General features: G+C 33.1%; 3 protein-coding genes across 7 annotated transcripts; 2 read left to right on the top strand and 1 right to left on the bottom strand.

Annotated features, from left to right (window-relative positions):
• The first annotated feature begins 2235 nt into the window (after positions 1 to 2235).
• LOC114164366 (Acyl-CoA N-acyltransferases (NAT) superfamily protein) lies at positions 2236 to 5302 on the top strand. Of its 4 annotated transcripts, none has more exons than XM_028049012.2 (9): positions 2236 to 2655; positions 2762 to 3005; positions 3132 to 3184; positions 3473 to 3509; positions 3601 to 3666; positions 3840 to 3944; positions 4029 to 4182; positions 4284 to 4360; positions 4808 to 5302. In XM_028049012.2, exons 1-9 carry the CDS (start codon positions 2546 to 2548, stop codon positions 4835 to 4837), a joined length of 876 nt encoding a protein of 291 aa, XP_027904813.1. In that variant the 5' UTR covers positions 2236 to 2545; the 3' UTR covers positions 4838 to 5302. The 4 variants fall into 4 exon arrangements, with proteins under 4 accessions (XP_027904813.1, XP_027904812.1, XP_027904811.1 ...); XM_028049011.2 differs by having other exon boundaries at positions 4281 to 4360; XM_028049010.2 differs by having other exon boundaries at positions 2239 to 2655; positions 4920 to 5302.
• A 906-nt stretch (positions 5303 to 6208) lies between these two features.
• LOC114196112 (uncharacterized) lies at positions 6209 to 11298 on the bottom strand. Of its 2 annotated transcripts, none has more exons than XR_003606623.2 (6): positions 9882 to 11298; positions 8540 to 8973; positions 8072 to 8233; positions 7180 to 7255; positions 6725 to 6822; positions 6209 to 6635 (listed from the first exon to the last, which is right to left on the bottom strand). XR_003606623.2 is itself a non-coding variant. In XM_028086644.2 (6 exons), exons 1-6 carry the CDS (start codon positions 11103 to 11105, stop codon positions 6489 to 6491), a joined length of 2199 nt encoding a protein of 732 aa, XP_027942445.2. In that variant the 5' UTR covers positions 11106 to 11295; the 3' UTR covers positions 6209 to 6488. The 2 variants fall into 2 exon arrangements, 1 of the variants encoding a protein (XP_027942445.2); XM_028086644.2 differs by having other exon boundaries at positions 6725 to 6880; positions 9882 to 11295.
• Positions 11299 to 13665: 2367 nt separating this feature from the next.
• On the top strand, positions 13666 to 17276 carry LOC114164634 (O-fucosyltransferase 35-like). Its single transcript, XM_028049371.2, has 9 exons — positions 13666 to 14171; positions 14576 to 14719; positions 14894 to 14966; positions 15049 to 15119; positions 15207 to 15295; positions 15373 to 15505; positions 15695 to 15930; positions 16025 to 16501; positions 16601 to 17276. The coding sequence occupies exons 1-9, from the start codon at positions 13788 to 13790 to the stop codon at positions 16797 to 16799; spliced, it is 1806 nt and encodes a 601-aa protein (XP_027905172.1). The 5' UTR covers positions 13666 to 13787; the 3' UTR covers positions 16800 to 17276.
• Positions 17277 to 17398: the final 122 nt, after the last annotated feature.

Raw genomic sequence — 17398 nt, 5'->3', positions numbered from 1 at the left:
ATATTTACTAGAATTACATCATACTGAAATTAATTTTCTGTTGAATCTTTAAAATAAATATCATAAATCTGTTTTAAAATAAATATTGCGATAAAGATGGTAATTTTAATTTTTTTCGACGGGTGAAATAAAAAGGAAAAAACTAAGCCAATTATTATCAAGAAATACGGATTTTACATGCCATGCTAACTAATTTAAATTATTTTGTTAAATTGTTAAACACCATATATTTTACACTTTAAAACAGTATTCAATAATTAACTAGTAATATGACCAGCTTTGAAAAATATCATATGACGAAACAAATCAGAATCAAACACTCAACGTTGTTTTTAATATTTCTAATTTATCATTGAATTTTTTTTTTCACAAAATTTGTTAAGAATTAGCTTCAAAAAAAAATTGTTTTAAAGGATTGTTTCATGCATCACACTTTATGAATTGTTGTCTTAAAAGTAAGTTTATATATTTTTTGTTTTAACCCATTTATAGTGTCGTTTAAATTTAAAATATTTAATGTTTCTTCAAACGATAATTGAAGTTTAGTTGTTTTGCACTTTTCATTTCACAATCATGAAAATATCCTAAAGTGTGTGATTTTTCATACTTATTCAACATATTAGTACAAGAAGTCCAAAAATGTAGATTTTTTTTTCAAATGGCAATCTTTCATTTGTTAGTACCATACATACAAAATAAGTTTAATTTTTTTTCCTAATAACATGTTTAGTTCTTGACAAATAATAAAGTTTCACTAATTGATTGATGTGTATAAATACCTTTTACAGGTGGATTAAATTTAACCCAATTTACATATGTATTTTAAATATTAAATAATGTAATCTATTGCAAAAATATAATGCAAAATGTTTTTATATAACATAAAATTTAGCATTTTATAAAAATATTTTCACTATAAATTTGTCCGGAACCTCCTTTTTAGACTTCTAAAGAAGATGAATTATTACAAGAATAATTTTGTTTTGTGAACATTGACAGTAATAACATATAAAGTCCTTTGTTAATACAAAACCTTATATAACAAAAATATATTAAGGTGCATGCCTTGTCATACCTTGATCTATCCAAACAAACACAATTATAACCGAATAAAAAGTACATTTTATAAGAAAAGATTTCCCTAGATTTTTTTTATTGCACCAAAAATAATTATTTTAACTATTAAATTTTGAAGTTTTATCTTACAGTAATATTTTTAAGTGATTTTGAAATATTAAAAATAAGAAAATGAAAAATCACTTAAAAAATAATAATAATTGTCAAAATTTAATAATAAAAAAAATTATTTTTTAATAAATAAATAAATCTAATTAGCTCCTTTTGTAAAATCAATACCTCCAAATTTTTAAAATAAAATATATCTGACATGTCTTTTTTATCATCTTTCTAAAAAAGAATGCAAACGTTTTAATAAGTTTACAAATAAGAAATTAAGACAAATATAAGGGGAAGAAGGATAATATTTTTAAAATGGTTCAGGTAAGATATTTATAATTTTTTTTTTTGGAATGAATTGTTTGATAAAAATGAAACATATGTTTGTTTGTGCTTTTCCGAGATGATCTGTTTATTTAATGAACTAAAGTAGATCTATATTTCTTATATGTGTGTTTAATTTTTTAAAACAAGTGGTTTTAGTAAACAACGTATTATCTGTCTTTGAAGTAAATGATTATCTTAAAAATTGTTTATATTATATGTTTAAACAAACTTGTCCAATATCTTATAAATTTAATTTCAAATCTAATTTATTTTTCTGCATATCCAAATATTATACTTTTTCAAAAGTTATTACTTTAAAATTCATTGTATCATCTTTATAACTGTGACAATCTTGAAACCTAAAACGTTTAGCTTTCCAGCTTTGACCCAACTCATCAACTATGAAATTAATCGGAATTCCGGTACTTGAATATCCCTTTGATTATTTTAGTTTTATTTTTTTTTAATTTATTCTATTAAAATTGAGTCCTCCAACATTGTTTTTTTATTCGGTAAAGGATAGAGACAAAAACAAAGTTTAGTGACATGTTTATCTTAACCTTGATATAATTATCATCACCTAATCTAATCATAGCCAAAAACAAAAATCTCTAAAAATTAAAAAAGGGAGAAAAAAATGGTGTTATCTTAATCATGAAAAGAAAAAATAAAATGGATAGCCATATCCATTGTCCTTACTCATGAGTCTCCAGTCATAGCATACCCCACCACACATCCTCCAATAACATCATCAATCCAAAACTGAGTCCTTGGCGTAGAAGCATCATCAAATTGTCCTCTCCTCACCACTAATGCCAATTCTCAAACTTTGAGAAACAAGAAGCACAAACATGTAATTTTCAACCTATATTTGAAACCACAATTCTTCACCTCTCTCTTTCACTTCAGTTCTCTTACATGTTGCATCACTGCCATATTGAAACATCAAAAGGGGTTTCTTCCTTTTGAACTCTTGGACTTAAAGATTCTTTCTTTTCATTCTTTTGGGGTTTTCATAAGCCCTTGAATCTGGAAGAGAAACATGTCTCCCATGTCAACTATCCCAATTCATAGACCTGAATTTGGGACCTTATTCTTCAATGGGTCTCCAAGCCCTTATAAATGCTTGAGAGTTAACTCCTCATGGACCATGTGAGCTTCAATTTTCTTTTTGATTTATTTTTTAGTTTGGGATTTTTTTTTATTGTATGATTCCTAGCTTCTAATGTTTTATGTGTTTTATGTTTGACATGAACAGGGCCATGGATTCAAAATTTTCTCCCACAAAGAAGAATAGTATTAATAATGATTATAGTATGAAGAAGAAGGAAGAACTCTCTAGGCAGCTTTCAACTCCACCCATTTCCAAAGTGGAAACTTTAAACTCCAACGATCTCCAATTTGATCGGTTGCAGCCATCGGATCAAGAATTGGGTCGTGTAAATAGGGTTGAGTTTGGGCAATTTGTTGCACGAGAAGCTGTGCTTGATGAAGAGTATTGGGTATGCTATGATAATTTGTATGACAGAAAAAAAAAAATGTGAAGTGTGTGTATTGTCATCTATAATTTATGATGCTGTTATCTTTCTCAAATATTTATTTATTTGTTTTGTTTAATTTTATGGTAGACAGCAGCATGGTTGAGAGCAGAAAGTCACTGGGAGAATCGATCATATGAAAGGTATGACATGACACACATCAGGAAAAGGTCAAATGTTCTTTTATAGACATCTTTTAGTAGTGATAAACATGGGATGTGAAACCATATTTTGGTTTCATTGACTTCAGCTTTTACTTTTTAGCATGGTGTGTTGTGTAACTAAGCATGTTAGCAGATTGAGTAACATTTGAATCAGGGACAATTAATCAGATTAACATGTCCCATATTTAGCATTGATTTAAAGATAATTTTTGGCTTTTGTTCACAATAGATGATGAGTGCAAATGATTTTCCTTCTGTTTTATCCAGATATGTTGATAACTACAAAAGGAAATTTGCTGAGCAGGTAGGAGTTGATATAATATAACTGCTGTGTATGTACTGTATAGCTAGAGTGTAGTTCATAAAAAATCTCAACAGGATTTCCTATTGTTTAGGAATTTCATGCATTAAAGAGACGGTGCAAGGTGCAAAACGGTGATAGCTGCGCATGCATCATCACGGTAAATCAACCTCATCTTAGATTCTGGTTTAGTTTAGAATTTAGGTTATAATATATACTTGAAAGCTCTGATTTAATGACAAAAATGAGAAGAAACCTGTTAGATCACTAATAGTTTGATGGTTGATTGTCCTTAATGTTTCAACTTATGGTGTTTGGAGTCAAGTTTAACAGGTGAGGAAGGAGCAGAAGAATGCAAAACACTCGATATTAAAAAGTGTTGTAGGAACCCTTGATTTGAACATCCGATATTTGCTTCAAGGGGAGACTTATCCTGGGGTATTGCACATTCTATCTCACTTTGTTGCTTTGTCTACTAGACTATTGGTGTTGATGCATTCTGCAACTTGATCATTTCTTCAGGAACGGGTAAAGGCTCCCCTGTTTTGCTGCATCAACAGAACACCACCAAGCAGATATGGTTACATTGCAAACTTGTGCGTTATCAAATCAGCTAGGCGCCAGGGAATTGCAAGTAACATGTTGTCTTTTGCTATTGGAGCTGCAAAATCTAATGGTAATACAACCAAACATTTTAGTGAGAGTAGTTTTCCTTTGTCTGATGTAATTTACCAAAAAAATGACTGAAAGTTCACAATTCCTGGATTCATTTAGCAGGAGTGACACAGGTGTATGTGCATGTGGACAAAAAGAATAGGCCTGCACAAATATTGTACCAAAAGATGGGTTTTGAGGTAATATTGCTAGTTCATGTGCATTTTCCACCGTCTACATTGGATCGAATAAGTTACTAATGTGGTCCTCAAACTATTAACCTCTATCCCAATTAACTTCTAAAGTAATGGAACTATATAAGTTATAAGAAAAAATTGGTTGATAGCTGGGTTTCTTAGTATATTGTGAAGTGTTCTATATCTGACTATGTATGAAAAGACTTTGTTTGAAGAGATAAGACTCACTTTTGTGATCTCTGCATCTAAAAAGGAATTAGCTTCCAACTACCAGTCTAGGATATCCTTGGTTCAAGAAATAAAAAACATTGTATAAGTTATTCTGCAATTATTAAATATCTGAGTTTAGTCCCCATTTTGATATATTTTACTTATAGAATCAATTTTGATGAATTTCTTAATATTTGAAAAACTACTTGGAGGATTATTTATGCAATCTTTTACTTTTAGGACAACTTAGGAGAGAGGATATTCTTTTAAGGATGAAATTGATGGTTCATTCATGATGTAATTTTTTCTACTTGTGAGAAGCAATAACTGGCAGTTTCCATGCTCTTCTCAGATGGTTGAAATGGCAAATTCCCAGTTGGTGGAAGAAACATACTTACTGCGATTACAGACATAAAATACTAAGGATAGCTTCAGAAAAGTTGTGAATTTCAGAATTTAAGTAGTTCCTGTAACCATCATAGAGGTGTAAGATGTAAATGCATGTAGGTGTCCATGTTTGTACCTAACTAAGGTAACATATTTTCATTGTTTCTCCTTCATTTTCAATGCGTGGATATTTAATTCTGTAGCTTGTATAGGTATCATATATTCTTCCTGAAATTATATGTATTGGAAAACTTGTGGGTAATTTAAGAAACAAACTCAGATGTATTGGATTCAAAAAGGGTGATTTTTATTGCAAGAGTCTCAGTCTCTTCTTTTTTGTGGTTAAAAGTTTGTTTCTCTATTGAAGTGCCTTCCTTTGCGCTGATTTACTTAATTTATGTCAGGAAGAAATGTTACCATCTGTATCTCTCTATCTATGCTACTTTTGTCTCCCTCTCAGAAGTTGTTTTTTTGGTTATTATGTGTTTATGAATTACGTCCCACGGTACAAACTGTAAATAATACAACAATGTGTCGGATTTCAAGATAGAAGAATGAATCCTAAAAATTATAGGAAAGTGAGGCTAAGAGGACAAAAACAAATTAAAGGTTAAAGTTTGAAGAAAAAAGAGAAGGATGATGAGAAGGAAATGAGAAGGATGATGAGAAGGACAAAAACAAATTAAAGGTCGAGTTTTAAAAGATTGAGAAAGGAAATGAGAAGTTGGAGTTTTGGAATAAAGAGTGAAATGTAGAAGGATGATGAGATAGGGTGAGTGAATAGGAGTTTAAAAGAGAAAATATTAAAATTTAATTTATGGTTTAATCAGATATTTTTATAATTTTAATTTGTATATACATTCTAAATAATTCTATTATTAAATTAATAATTATGTTTTAATTTAAACATTACATAAATATATTAGAAAATATCAAAGATGATATTGCATTTCTGAGTAAAATAAAATAGTTTTAAAATTATTTAATCATTTATAATTCAAATTATTCAATTAGTAAAATAATTAAATAACCCGTGCACAAGTTCGGCAACACACATGACATAACATGTATAAATTATATAAAATTAAATAAAAAGAGCAATGGTACAAATAAGATTACAAAGACGAGCTAATACACTCTCTTGCTTCTGTTTGCCTAGATTTTTTAAAATTTGAAATGAACTTTTAATGACTCACCGAGAGAGCCTGTGTTTGACAATGCGAGAATTTGTAAAATGCATAAATACGCTGAAAATTAAAAATTAAATATTGGGCATTAGTTAAGATTTAACAGATATACAGATAATGTGATGCCCCTAGAAGGCCAGCTACTAAACATTTATAAAAATCTTCCAGATCGTGGACTGATGATGAAACCAATCCTGAGAAACTTCGGGCATTGACATTAGATGCAAATTACCTTATCTTCCACCCTCAAAATGATAGGCTTGGCAAAAGATCATACTTCAAATATCTTCGTAGGCTTAGTTATGCTAAATGTCTGCCACTACATATTTTTGATTTTGACACTAATGTTATACCAAATCCGAAGAGACTGATGAATAATTCAAAGCACCCTGATGAGGATCTGGAACTTTGACATGTTCTAAAACAGGAGACATTTTTAAACCAATTATCTGTATCTGTAGGTTTGAGTGACCATTAAGAAATGCATCTGTAACCTGCAAAAATGCACAAAACATTTCTTTATAAAAACCCCCGTGAATGATGAAGAGTGAACTAGATAAATTTATCAGAGATATACATATACCTGAGTGCATCCAAAAAGTTTGAGTAACCTCAGCGCCAAGCAGCTATCCACAATCAAACCCAATGCATTATCTGTCAAATTTCTGCACCAAGATAAATCTAGACAGTGCAAATTTTTAGCATGGTTTGCAAGTGATAAGGTTGTGTGGTAACCAACCTGTATCAAACAAATGAGGCACTCAGAGATGTACCAAAGAATTAGAATGCAGAAATTAGACTTACAACAGAACCCAAATGATATGCATTTAGGGACAATAGCATTGAATAAGAAAAAAAATGATATCTTGATGATATATCATGTAACCATGTTCTGCAGACTACTGCTAAAGCTCAAAAGTAGGTTTGTTATTTTTAATAATCACAGCACCTCTTCCGGTATGTCACAATGTTCAAGAACTATTGGTATGAACAAGCCTAACTGTATATAAAATCATTGAGTTCCAGAAGACAAAGTACCTTCTTGATGTTATTAAGTGACAGTTCCTTCAGGGACCCTCCGGTGGTTTCCACAAATGCAGCAATTGCTTCATCACTACAACAAAATCCAGAGTATTATTCGATCCCAACGAGATCCACCCAAACATACCATACATGACAATACCACGGAATAATTAATCTCAAATCCAGAATATCATGGAGCAACGGAAATTAATATACAAAACATATTACTGAACACGTGATAATCTACTTGTTACAAAAGATATCCTAAAGAAGAGTAATCTCTGCCCACAAACTGCAGTAACTTATTTTCAAAATATATCTGCAATTAGGTTAGTTATTACTTTTACAAGTTTCATTATTATTTTCTATCAACACTGTCATCCAGCCAATTCTTCAGTTGTTTCCTATGGCTAGTATAGGTTTTCCACGTGGATTTTTTTAGTTTTCAATCAGTTTTGTTAGGATTTGAGTCCACCACCTATCCCCTTCCTCCCATACACTTTTACTACCAAGCCTACTTTATAGCTCCACATTTTCCACATGGATGGCTTGCCAAGTCTGTATACCAGTGAATCTACCTTATTTCCATCAGAGTACAAAATGAAATATTTGTAACCAATACTTGTATTCAAGTAGGGAATCAGTCAACAAAAGAGAATTGTTTTTCAAGACAGTTAATGTTGAAAAAAGTATCGAAATTTCAACTTCTGGGAAACAAAACAACGCTTAGGGCATCGGAACGAAAGATAATCATTAAAAATCCTATTAAAAATTCAGAACTACTATGACTTGATTCTTGCATGGACTAAATTGACCATAGACAAACAATCAAGTGCACAATCAAAAGTGAGTGTAGCACAAGTCTCTTGTGGTAAGGAAATCTAGAAAATGAAGAATAAAAAAACACCTGAATGGATTTCGGCAAAGCTTCAGGGTATGAAGTACGCGGCAACTATTGGTAAGATATCCAATGGATAAATCTGTTAATCTGTTCAGGTTCATAAGATCAAGTACCCGCAATCCCGGACAATGCTCAACAATAACTTTGATTGATGAATCGGTCAAGTTTCTGCACATTAGAAACATATATCAACGGACAAAACTTTTGAAAATGAAAAAAACCGGAAATTACTATATCAGAAAAAATTGTGCCATTTCAAATATAGAACTAACTAGCTTCACAATTCAACCATGTCCAAAGAATGATTAACAACAAGTTTTGGACACTTGATCAATTAACCAAAACTAATATCACATCCCAATTTGGTTTAATTTTTTCTTTAACTGAAATTTTGATCACCAAACATTCAAAGAAAATACTTGAACGTCTTAAGGAGATTCCCGACATGAAACAGATAGCTACAGTGATACTTACATACAGTCCTTCAAAACGAGCTCTTTCATGTTTTGGCCACGTGCAACAATGTAATTCTTCACAAATTCATCACAAACAGTTTCAATACCAGCTACTGACAACACTTCTAAATGTTCAAGCTCAATCAGTGCTGGCACAATTAGTGCAGCATCAATGCCATGGCAATCATCAAGGAACAACTCTTTCAGAAGATATCTTAAAGATTCAGCCAAAATATATATACTAGCAGATGTGAGAAGGGAGCACTGGCTTAGATTTATCGATCTAAGTGCAGGAGCTGAAGAAACCAGCGCACGCAAACCTCCATCTGAAAGTCGGCATGCACCACGGAGTGATAGAGTAGTCAACCTATCCAAATTCCTAGGTGACCGTGCCAAAGTAGCAACTATTACAAAATCAGGCAAACATCTCCCACACTGGTCAAGTTGCAGTACCTACAACACAAGTAAATAAACAACTAGATGTTGGTTAATATAGGAATTGAAAAACAAAAGCCGACAAAGAAGCTAATCAAATTTCAGAAAGAGAACAAAAAAAAAAACTGTAAGCTAGAAAATACACAATTAAAATTGAGCATAGCAAGAAAAGAACGTATAATGCATCTACCAAAAATCTCTCCTTAATGCATTTATTCTTAAACCCTTCTCGTCTAATATATTCGTTCATCTAACAAAGAACAATCAAAATATACAAGTGTATATCACACAATTTTAATGAAGATTTCAAAAGGAAAACAAAAATATTAGAAATTCCTCTCTTAAATTCAAATCAAAGGACCTAGATTAGATTCTCGACGACAAAAATAATATTGTACTAGCTTCAGGACAGTCACCTCATCCTCTCTTTTCCGTCTACGTCGAAGAAGTGTTGCTTAACATGTATAAAAAGAAATTCAAATACACGTAATAGTACTAGTACTGGTACTAGTAACAAACCCGGGCACATAAAGGGGTAATCAATTTCAGCCACTAAATACAAATCAAAATCAAGCAAAGGAAAACCATGTTAAATTACACCTACATATATAAAGTGCCATTCAGTAGAAAAACATGAACATACAGTAGACAATGCAGTCCATAGATCATACAATGAACAAAATGCTGTAAAGCTAAATACAGGTACCGTTTAATCAGATTTCTTGTATCATACAACCATCTTAAATAATAATATCTTACCTTAAATATCAACCCACATACCTCCAACAAGAATAGAAACAAAAAAACCAGTTAACTTCGTGATAATCAGGCAACAATAGTAGCTTATAAAATTCAACACTCCAGTTTCATATGCACCAAAAATAGCAAGTAATACCAAAAGCCATCAAATATCTTAGACCACATACCAACAAATTCTCCGTGTTACACGTTCGAAAACACTCGGTAAACTGTTCCTCGGTCAACCACGAGCAGTCCCTTAACCGAATCTCCGTGGGAGTTCCACGCACAAGAAGCTCTAGAAAGTGACCATTAATTCTCCTCGAGTCACAGAGCAACTGGCTAAGCCGGTGTCTCAGTGCATCAGGCACACTCTCGAGCGATGCAATCGCGTCAACATTCTTCACAAGAATCTTAAAGCACATGTCTTGCAACGAAGGAACCGATAAAACGCCCACATCCCCCTTCTTCGCCTTGGGAACCCACTTAATAGACTCACACAAGTTCGTCTGCGAACTTGTTTGAGCGTTCTGAAGATTCATCCCTCGGTCTCTGATGATTTTCATAGCCGTAGAGAAAGGACCAGGCCAGTCCTCAATTTCCTCATGCGCCGCTTCGGGAACCGGCGGCGACCGGTCACCATCTTCCTCTTCCGGTGCGAAGAAAGCAAACCGTGACGCATTTTCCCGCGCAATGTCGTGGAAGCCCTCCATATGATCATTCCTCCTCAAACCGGAACGGCGCTCTCTTGCATTTGAGTTTCTAGAACGTTCTCGAACTCGCGCAGGTGCATTATTCACACCGGAGTTCTCCGTTCTGGATTCCGGCGTTGTCACGTCACCATCAACCGCCACTGCCACGTCACCATCGTCATCAACATTACTATTATCAGCATCATCGTCATTTGCGTTATTAACTTGTTCTTTGGGATCGAAATTGATTGTTCTCCTTAAAGTCTTCTTTCCCGACCTTAAGTAGAGAAACTCCTCGTGTTCGGAACCGGCTGAGTCACTCTTGCGCTTCCGGCTCCGGGTGGAAACCCTAACACCGGAATCATCTGCTACAACATTGACATTGACGGCTGAGGTAGTTTCTCTGGTGGTGACATTGACATCAACCGCCACTGCAACGTCATCATCTTCATTGTTTGCGTCATTACCTTGTTCCTCTGCGTCGTTTGTCATATCGCTCTTGAGAACCCTCTTTCCCGATCTTAAGTTGAGAAAGGCCTGGCGGTTGGAGGCGGTGGAAACCCTACCGGCAGGGGAGACGTCGGAGAGAGAGGCGAGGCGGCGGCTGCGGCGGGGAGGAGGGGGAGAGGCGGAAAGGGAGGAAGGTTCGCGGGTTTGGGCCGGCGTGAGTGGGTGGATGGCGTCGGGTTTAGAGGGGTTTGTGGTTTTGGTTTGAACCATTTTGATGAGAAATCCGAAGCACTAAATACGATAATAGGGTTTGGAAGTGGAAATGAAGTGACTGAAAATGTGAGTGAGATCCAGAGAAAGTGGTTGGAGCAGAGTGAGAGGGAAAATGAAGAGATTTGGAGGGAAAACGGTGCTGTCGGCGTGAGAGAGGCTATTTATTCTGCAAGTCTAGAACATTGGTGGGACCCGCAGTAACAGAGAGAAGACTTTTCCCAAACTTCTCTCGCACACCACTTCACCGGAATTCACGTTACATTTTCCCGCCAACCCATACCAGTCTTTATATTTTCTTTTTCTTCTTTAATTACAAAAATTGTAATTGCTTCACTTTTTTTTTTCATATTTTCTAATGAATTATAATATTCGTTTGAAAAACACTGGAAATTTTATTGAATTTGACAATTTTCAACTAACATTTTATTTGTTTTTTCATGTTAACCTATTTCATTATTTGACACTTTCTAAGATCACGTCAATGGATGTCACTGATTTAACTATCATTTCTTTTTTAAGCTATTACTTAGTTTTTAATTTTAAGCAATTGCAATAAAAGAATGTATTTATTATATTACAAGTAAAAATGCTATTACCATTTTTCAGCAGTTTTAATGAGTCTAGCTTTAGAACTTTAGGATATTATTATTATTATTATTATTATTATTATTATTATTATTATAATTATAGGAGCTTAAGTTATAGTTTCCTTACTAGCATTACATGCATAAATTGGTCTACTGTCTTCATTTAATTTTGAGAGTTGTAGAAGGATTTTAGGTTTAAAACTCTTCTTAGGTTAATAGATCTTGTTAAAAGTCTTTGAAGACTTTTTTTTTATTTTAGTTCTTTTTTAAGATATTTTTCTTTTCTCACTCGTTTATATTCCTCATTAGACTGCGGATCCATTCCTTTAAAACAGTTTATATTATATATAAAATATTAAATTTGATTTATTACAATAAATAACATATAATTTGAAACATTAACTTTTTATATTGTGTTCTTTGATGAGCCAACCCATCATCTATGGTAAGTAGAAGCTATGTTTTACGTTTCATTTTAAGAAAATATATTTTTGACATCATTATACTAGTTGACAGCTTTTTTTTTCAAAGATAATTTAGTAATTAAAAAAATCAACTTTTTGTATTTATAAAAGAAAATTAAAAGATAAAATAGAAAATAGAAAATTTATGAAAAAAATTGTTAAATTTCAAAATGATATTTACCTTCATTCTAATTATGACAGAATAGAAGTAGAACAAGTCAACATAATATGTTTTGATTGTGACAAAATAGTAGAACAAGTCAACAAACAATGTACTGACACATTCTTTTCACTGTGATATGTCTAAAATTTATGTAAAATATTAGAGAAAATGACATTTTCCTTTCTCAACTCAAGCCATTATTGCCCATCATTTTACGCTGTCTAAAAAATTGAAAACAAATATCTAAAAAAAATACAAAAATCAACTAAGTTGTTGGGTTGATTTCATGGTATTTTTCTCTATGCAAATTAACACACTCATAGGATGAATCCAAAGACATACGAACTAGTTATTATAAATTAAGATAAGAGACCAAAATTTTATGTTAAACCTCTTTTTTTTTTTGTCTTTACATATAATTTATATTGATATCCAACGTTAAACACTTAATTTCCCACCTTTATTTACTCTACGGTAAACATAGACACTATTACGTTTACGTGTATTTATACGTTTACGTGTATTTATGATTTTTTATATATACATGATATTATATTAATAAATAATAATATTATAATGTTATTAAGTTAATATATAAAATAAAATTATATTTATTAAAAGTAAAATAAAATATTCTAGAAAAAAAAGATAAGGAAATAATAGTTAATAAACAGAAAAAAAAAACAGAGATAACGATTTCATAAAAATTTACAAAAGTAGCAGTTAATTTAATAAATAATTATATTATAAAAATTAAAATTAAAATTTTGAAATGTGAAAAAAAAAGTAAAAATAATGATAAATTTTTAAAAATTTAATAAATAATTATATTTTTAAAAGTAAAATTAAAATTTTGAAATATTATCGTAAAAAAAAATATATCTTTTATATATTATAATAGATATGATAAAAACTTCTCCTGTACCACAGATCACAAATGCAAAATAGTGAGGTTTTTTCCAGAACAAAAACAGATTACAAAGCAAGAAGACATTTTCACTGATCATGGTCAAGGTAGAAAACATCAAGCTAAAAGAAGAAAAAAAGGAAGTAGTAGAGAAAGGTTGTTGGAATTTTCTCAACTAAATTTTTGAACATTGACCACACCTTCGGGCAATACTAAGCGAACTTACATTTTGTTTTGTGGACATGAATCAGAGATAAAAGTTAACTGATAATGACTTTAGTTCATAATCGACCAGGAAATTAGGAATTAAATTTTTTACAGATTAATTTTCTTCGTTTTGCCTCTTTCCGTCATTAAAAAATGGTTGAAAATGACAGATACTAAGTAACTGTAAACCATGAAGACTTGACTAAGCGCCGCGTATTATTCAGATTCAGACACGCATCAAGAAGAAAAGAAAAGAGAGAGAGAACAATCTGGAATAAAAAACCAACACTCACTGCTACTTTAATCAGTGGCAGCAACAAAACCACTTTGTGTGAATAGTGATAACGTGCCATGGCGCACAATAGCAGCAACAGCACCGCCGCAGTGGATGGCGGTCCACACCGAGTCAACAGCCCGCGTTACTCCGGCTCCATGACTCGCCGAGCCCACTCGTTCAAACGCAAGAACAACAACAACAATAACATCAATGAAATTGAGCTTCAAATCAACTCGCCCAGATCCCCCTTGGCTCCTGCTGAAGGGTCTCTTTTGAAAAGGAATAATCTTCACCATCACCACAATCATCATTTGAGCCACAAGGAAAAAAGGAACAAGTTTGGGCAATGGGTGTTCTTTCTCTTCTGCGGGGTGTGTCTTTTTGTGGGTCTTCTCAAGATTTGTGCCACTGCCTGGTGGTTCCGATCTTCAGTACACAGTACACGTGAATCCGTTCAGGTTTCAGTTATACCGCGCCTTAATCTTATTATGATGCGATGAAGTTGATGATGCTTGTGGTTTAAACATTTGCTGAGAGGAAAACTTGTCATTGAAAATCTTTTGTGTGATGCTATTTGTTGATGATAGATTTTGCGCACCAAATTGTAGAAACCGAGGACAAAGCTTAATTAAGGGCAGATCTTAAGTGTTTCTAGTTTTGTTTTTCCATCATAATTGGAATTTCACTTTGATGGTAGCATATATTAATGTTTAAATTATCATAGATTATTGAAATGAAATTTCAATGATGCATTTCTTAAGTGCTTCAGTGATGAATTTCACTTTGATGACAATATAGGGTTATTAAGTTGAATAACAATACGATAGGTCACACTGAGTAAATTACTTCACCCTCTTATCAGGAACTATCTGACTCCATTAATAATCGAAATCTAATGGATCAAAGCTCTCATGGTTATGCACATAGGGAGGGAGCAAATGAGGTTGAAAGAACTCTCAAGATGGTAACTGCAGGAATGATTGACAGCCACACTGACATGGCTGTAGTAAGCCTCTAACCTATATCTCATCATGTTCAGTGTGTTATATTCAGTTCATTATGTTAGGTTGTCAAATGAAATTCCAAGGAATTTGGAATGAACGGCACATGTTGTTTTATTTGTGTATAAATTCTCAGATGTATTTTCCTTTTCATTTATTAGCATTTCCTTTTTGTTCAGGAATCAGGAATCTGGTTTAATCCCAACTATGAGAATTTCACGCAATGTATAGACCTGCCAAGAATTCATAAAAGTGTGTTATTTTAATATCAAGTATTTTCTGCTATACATTTTTCGACATTTCTCTCTGCTAACTTTTGAATTCTATTTTGCAGAGCTTGATGCAAAGACCAATGGCTACATTCTTGTAAATGCTAATGGTGGCCTGAATCAAATGAGATTTGGGGTCTGGATTTGTTGGTTTCTAATGAATTTGAAAAAAGTTAGGCTGGCTACAAGCATAATCTAACATGTCAATATATTTTGAATGCAGATATGTGATATGGTCGCTGTTGCTAAGATTATGAAGGCAACACTTGTTCTTCCTTCTCTTGATCACACTTCGTACTGGGGTGATGCAAGGTTGGTTTACTTTTACCTCCTCTGGTACTGTGGTATTGGAAAAATGGATTGATTGGTTTGTTTTGATGTGTTTGCAGTGGCTTCAAGGATTTGTTTGACTGGAAACATTTTATTGAGACACTGAAGGGTGATATCGAAGTAGTTGAGAGATTACCACCTGCTTATGCTGAAACTGAACCTTTCTCCAAAACTCCAATATCTTGGTCTAAGGTCAACATAATTGTCTATTATTTCTTGAAGTTAAAATGATATGTTTGATTAATTGATTTATTGCATTCTTGTGGAAGACAAGCAACCCATATGATGTTTTTTAGTAGCAAGTTCAAGTGAATATCAAATAAGATTATGAAATGAGAGACATATTTGCTATCCATATTGATTGAGTCTCCTTGTTCACAGACCAGTTATTACAAGAATGAGGTTCTTCCACTCCTAAAGCAGCACAAAGTGATCTATTTCACCCATTCTGATTCCAGGCTTGCTAATAATGGAATTCCAAGCTCAATACAAAAACTAAGATGTCGTGTAAATTATAGAGCACTGAAATATTCCTCTCCAATTGAAGAATTTGGAAACAAATTAATATCCAGATTGCGACAGAATGATGAAAGTCCTTATCTTGCGCTTCATTTGAGGCTAGTTTCTGTTGATCTGAACTGATAAAATATATTTTTTTCTCTGGACTAGAAGTATTCAATTTAATATTTGGTCTATCCCCTTTTGTAACAGGTATGAGAAGGATATGCTCGCATTTACAGGCTGCAGTCACAATTTGACTGCAGAGGAAGATGAAGAACTGCGACAGATGCGACATGAAGTTGGTCACTGGAAGGAGAAGGAGATTAATGGGACTGAGAGGAGATTAACAGGGGGTTGTCCATTAACTCCGAGGGAAACTTCCCTATTGCTCAGAGCACTGGATTTTCCATCACAAACCAGGATTTATTTGGTAGCCGGCGAATCGTATGGTAGAGGAAGTATGAAATATCTTGAGGACGATTTCCCCAACATTTTCTCTCATTCCTCTCTGTCTTCCAAAGAAGAGTTGAATCCTTACAAGAATCACCAGAACATGTTAGCTGGTATAGACTATATTGTTGCACTTCAGAGTGATATATTTCTCTATACTTATGATGGGAATATGGCAAAAGCAGTACAAGGTCACAGGCGCTTTGAAAACTTCAAGAAGACCATCAATCCAGACAAGTAACATGTTCTTCCCTCATTCTTACTTGTAGATATTGACTGTTTGATCATGTATTCATATTTACATTACTGCTGCAACGTGAAACTGTTGCTGTGCAGGGCAAATTTTGTTAAACTGGTTGATAAGTTGGATGAAGGAAAAATTTCTTGGAAGAAGTTCAGGTCCAAGGTAAAAGTACTTCACAAAGAGCGAATGGGTGCTCCATACCTTAGGGAGCGTGGAGAATTTCCTAAGCTAGAGGAAAGTTTTTATGCAAATCCTATGCCAGGTTGTATATGTGAAACAAAACAAGATTAGATAAAGACCTCGCAGAAGGTTGTCTTTCATATGATGCCATGTTGAGAGTTGCATGAACAGGGCATTGTGGCTGTTTTATAGGTTATTTTGAGTACTTCTTCTGTCTTGAGAAAGCAGAATGTGATTGTTCAGAAGCTTGAGTGCTTGAGAAGTTGTACATGCTTACATGGGACCAAGAAAAAGTGGTAAAAACTGAGCTATTCTGCTGCTGCATTTCAAATTGAAGGATCAAGCATGAGCAGGTCAAGTATACTATATACCTACCATTCACAACAGATGATAAACCTTGAGGGAAAAACCTCATCCTTAGTCACACTTCTAATGAAAAAGGTTTTTTTTTTTTTTTTTTCTTTTTTGTATTTTTAGATTTTTAATTATTCAATATCTTTTCATGTCATGAAAAGATGCTAGACTGAATAAGCTGTATTGTTGTAGTTCATTATTCAATAGTACAAAATTCTCTGGTTTTATGCACTAGCAATTGTTTTAAGGAGGTGTTCTTTGATGAGACTTTAATGCTGCAAATTTTTTAACCCTTTAACAGAAACTTTCTGCTAATGATTAGGGTTTTGATACAATTTAGCGGAATTAAAAGTCAT

The sequence above is a fragment of the Vigna unguiculata genome, chromosome 9 (genome assembly GCF_037176805.1).
Source record: "Vigna unguiculata cultivar grain cowpea cultivar isolate G323 ecotype 2 chromosome 9, ASM3717680v1, whole genome shotgun sequence".
NCBI classification, from domain to species: Eukaryota; Viridiplantae; Streptophyta; class Magnoliopsida; order Fabales; family Fabaceae; genus Vigna; species Vigna unguiculata.
Note: the sequence above shows the minus strand (reverse complement) of the source record. Positions and strands in the feature narration are given on the sequence as shown.

What these genes read in the sequence shown, in the direction of transcription:
- LOC114164366 (XM_028049009.2), top strand. Translation starts at nt 2,546, where the DNA reads ATGTCTCCCATGTCAACTATCCCAATTCATAGACCTGAATTTGGGACC. An exon ending in GCTGCGCATGCATCATCACG is followed by an intron (nt 3,667 to 3,839) that starts GTAAATCAACCT and finishes CAAGTTTAACAG; the next exon opens with GTGAGGAAGGAGCAGAAGAA. An exon ending in TGGAGCTGCAAAATCTAATG is followed by an intron (nt 4,183 to 4,280) that starts GTAATACAACCA and finishes GGATTCATTTAG; the next exon opens with CAGGAGTGACACAGGTGTAT.
- LOC114196112 (XM_028086644.2), bottom strand. Translation starts at nt 11,105, where the DNA reads ATGGTTCAAACCAAAACCACAAACCCCTCTAAACCCGACGCCATCCAC. An exon ending in GTAACACGGAGAATTTGTTG is followed by an intron (nt 8,974 to 9,881) that starts GTATGTGGTCTA and finishes CTTGTGTTGTAG; the next exon opens with GTACTGCAACTTGACCAGTG. An exon ending in CTTTGCCGAAATCCATTCAG is followed by an intron (nt 7,256 to 8,071) that starts GTGTTTTTTTAT and finishes ATTTTGTTGTAG; the next exon opens with TGATGAAGCAATTGCTGCAT.
- LOC114164634 (XM_028049371.2), top strand. Translation starts at nt 13,788, where the DNA reads ATGGCGCACAATAGCAGCAACAGCACCGCCGCAGTGGATGGCGGTCCA. An exon ending in GTACACGTGAATCCGTTCAG is followed by an intron (nt 14,172 to 14,575) that starts GTTTCAGTTATA and finishes CCCTCTTATCAG; the next exon opens with GAACTATCTGACTCCATTAA. An exon ending in TGAATCAAATGAGATTTGGG is followed by an intron (nt 15,120 to 15,206) that starts GTCTGGATTTGT and finishes TTTTGAATGCAG; the next exon opens with ATATGTGATATGGTCGCTGT.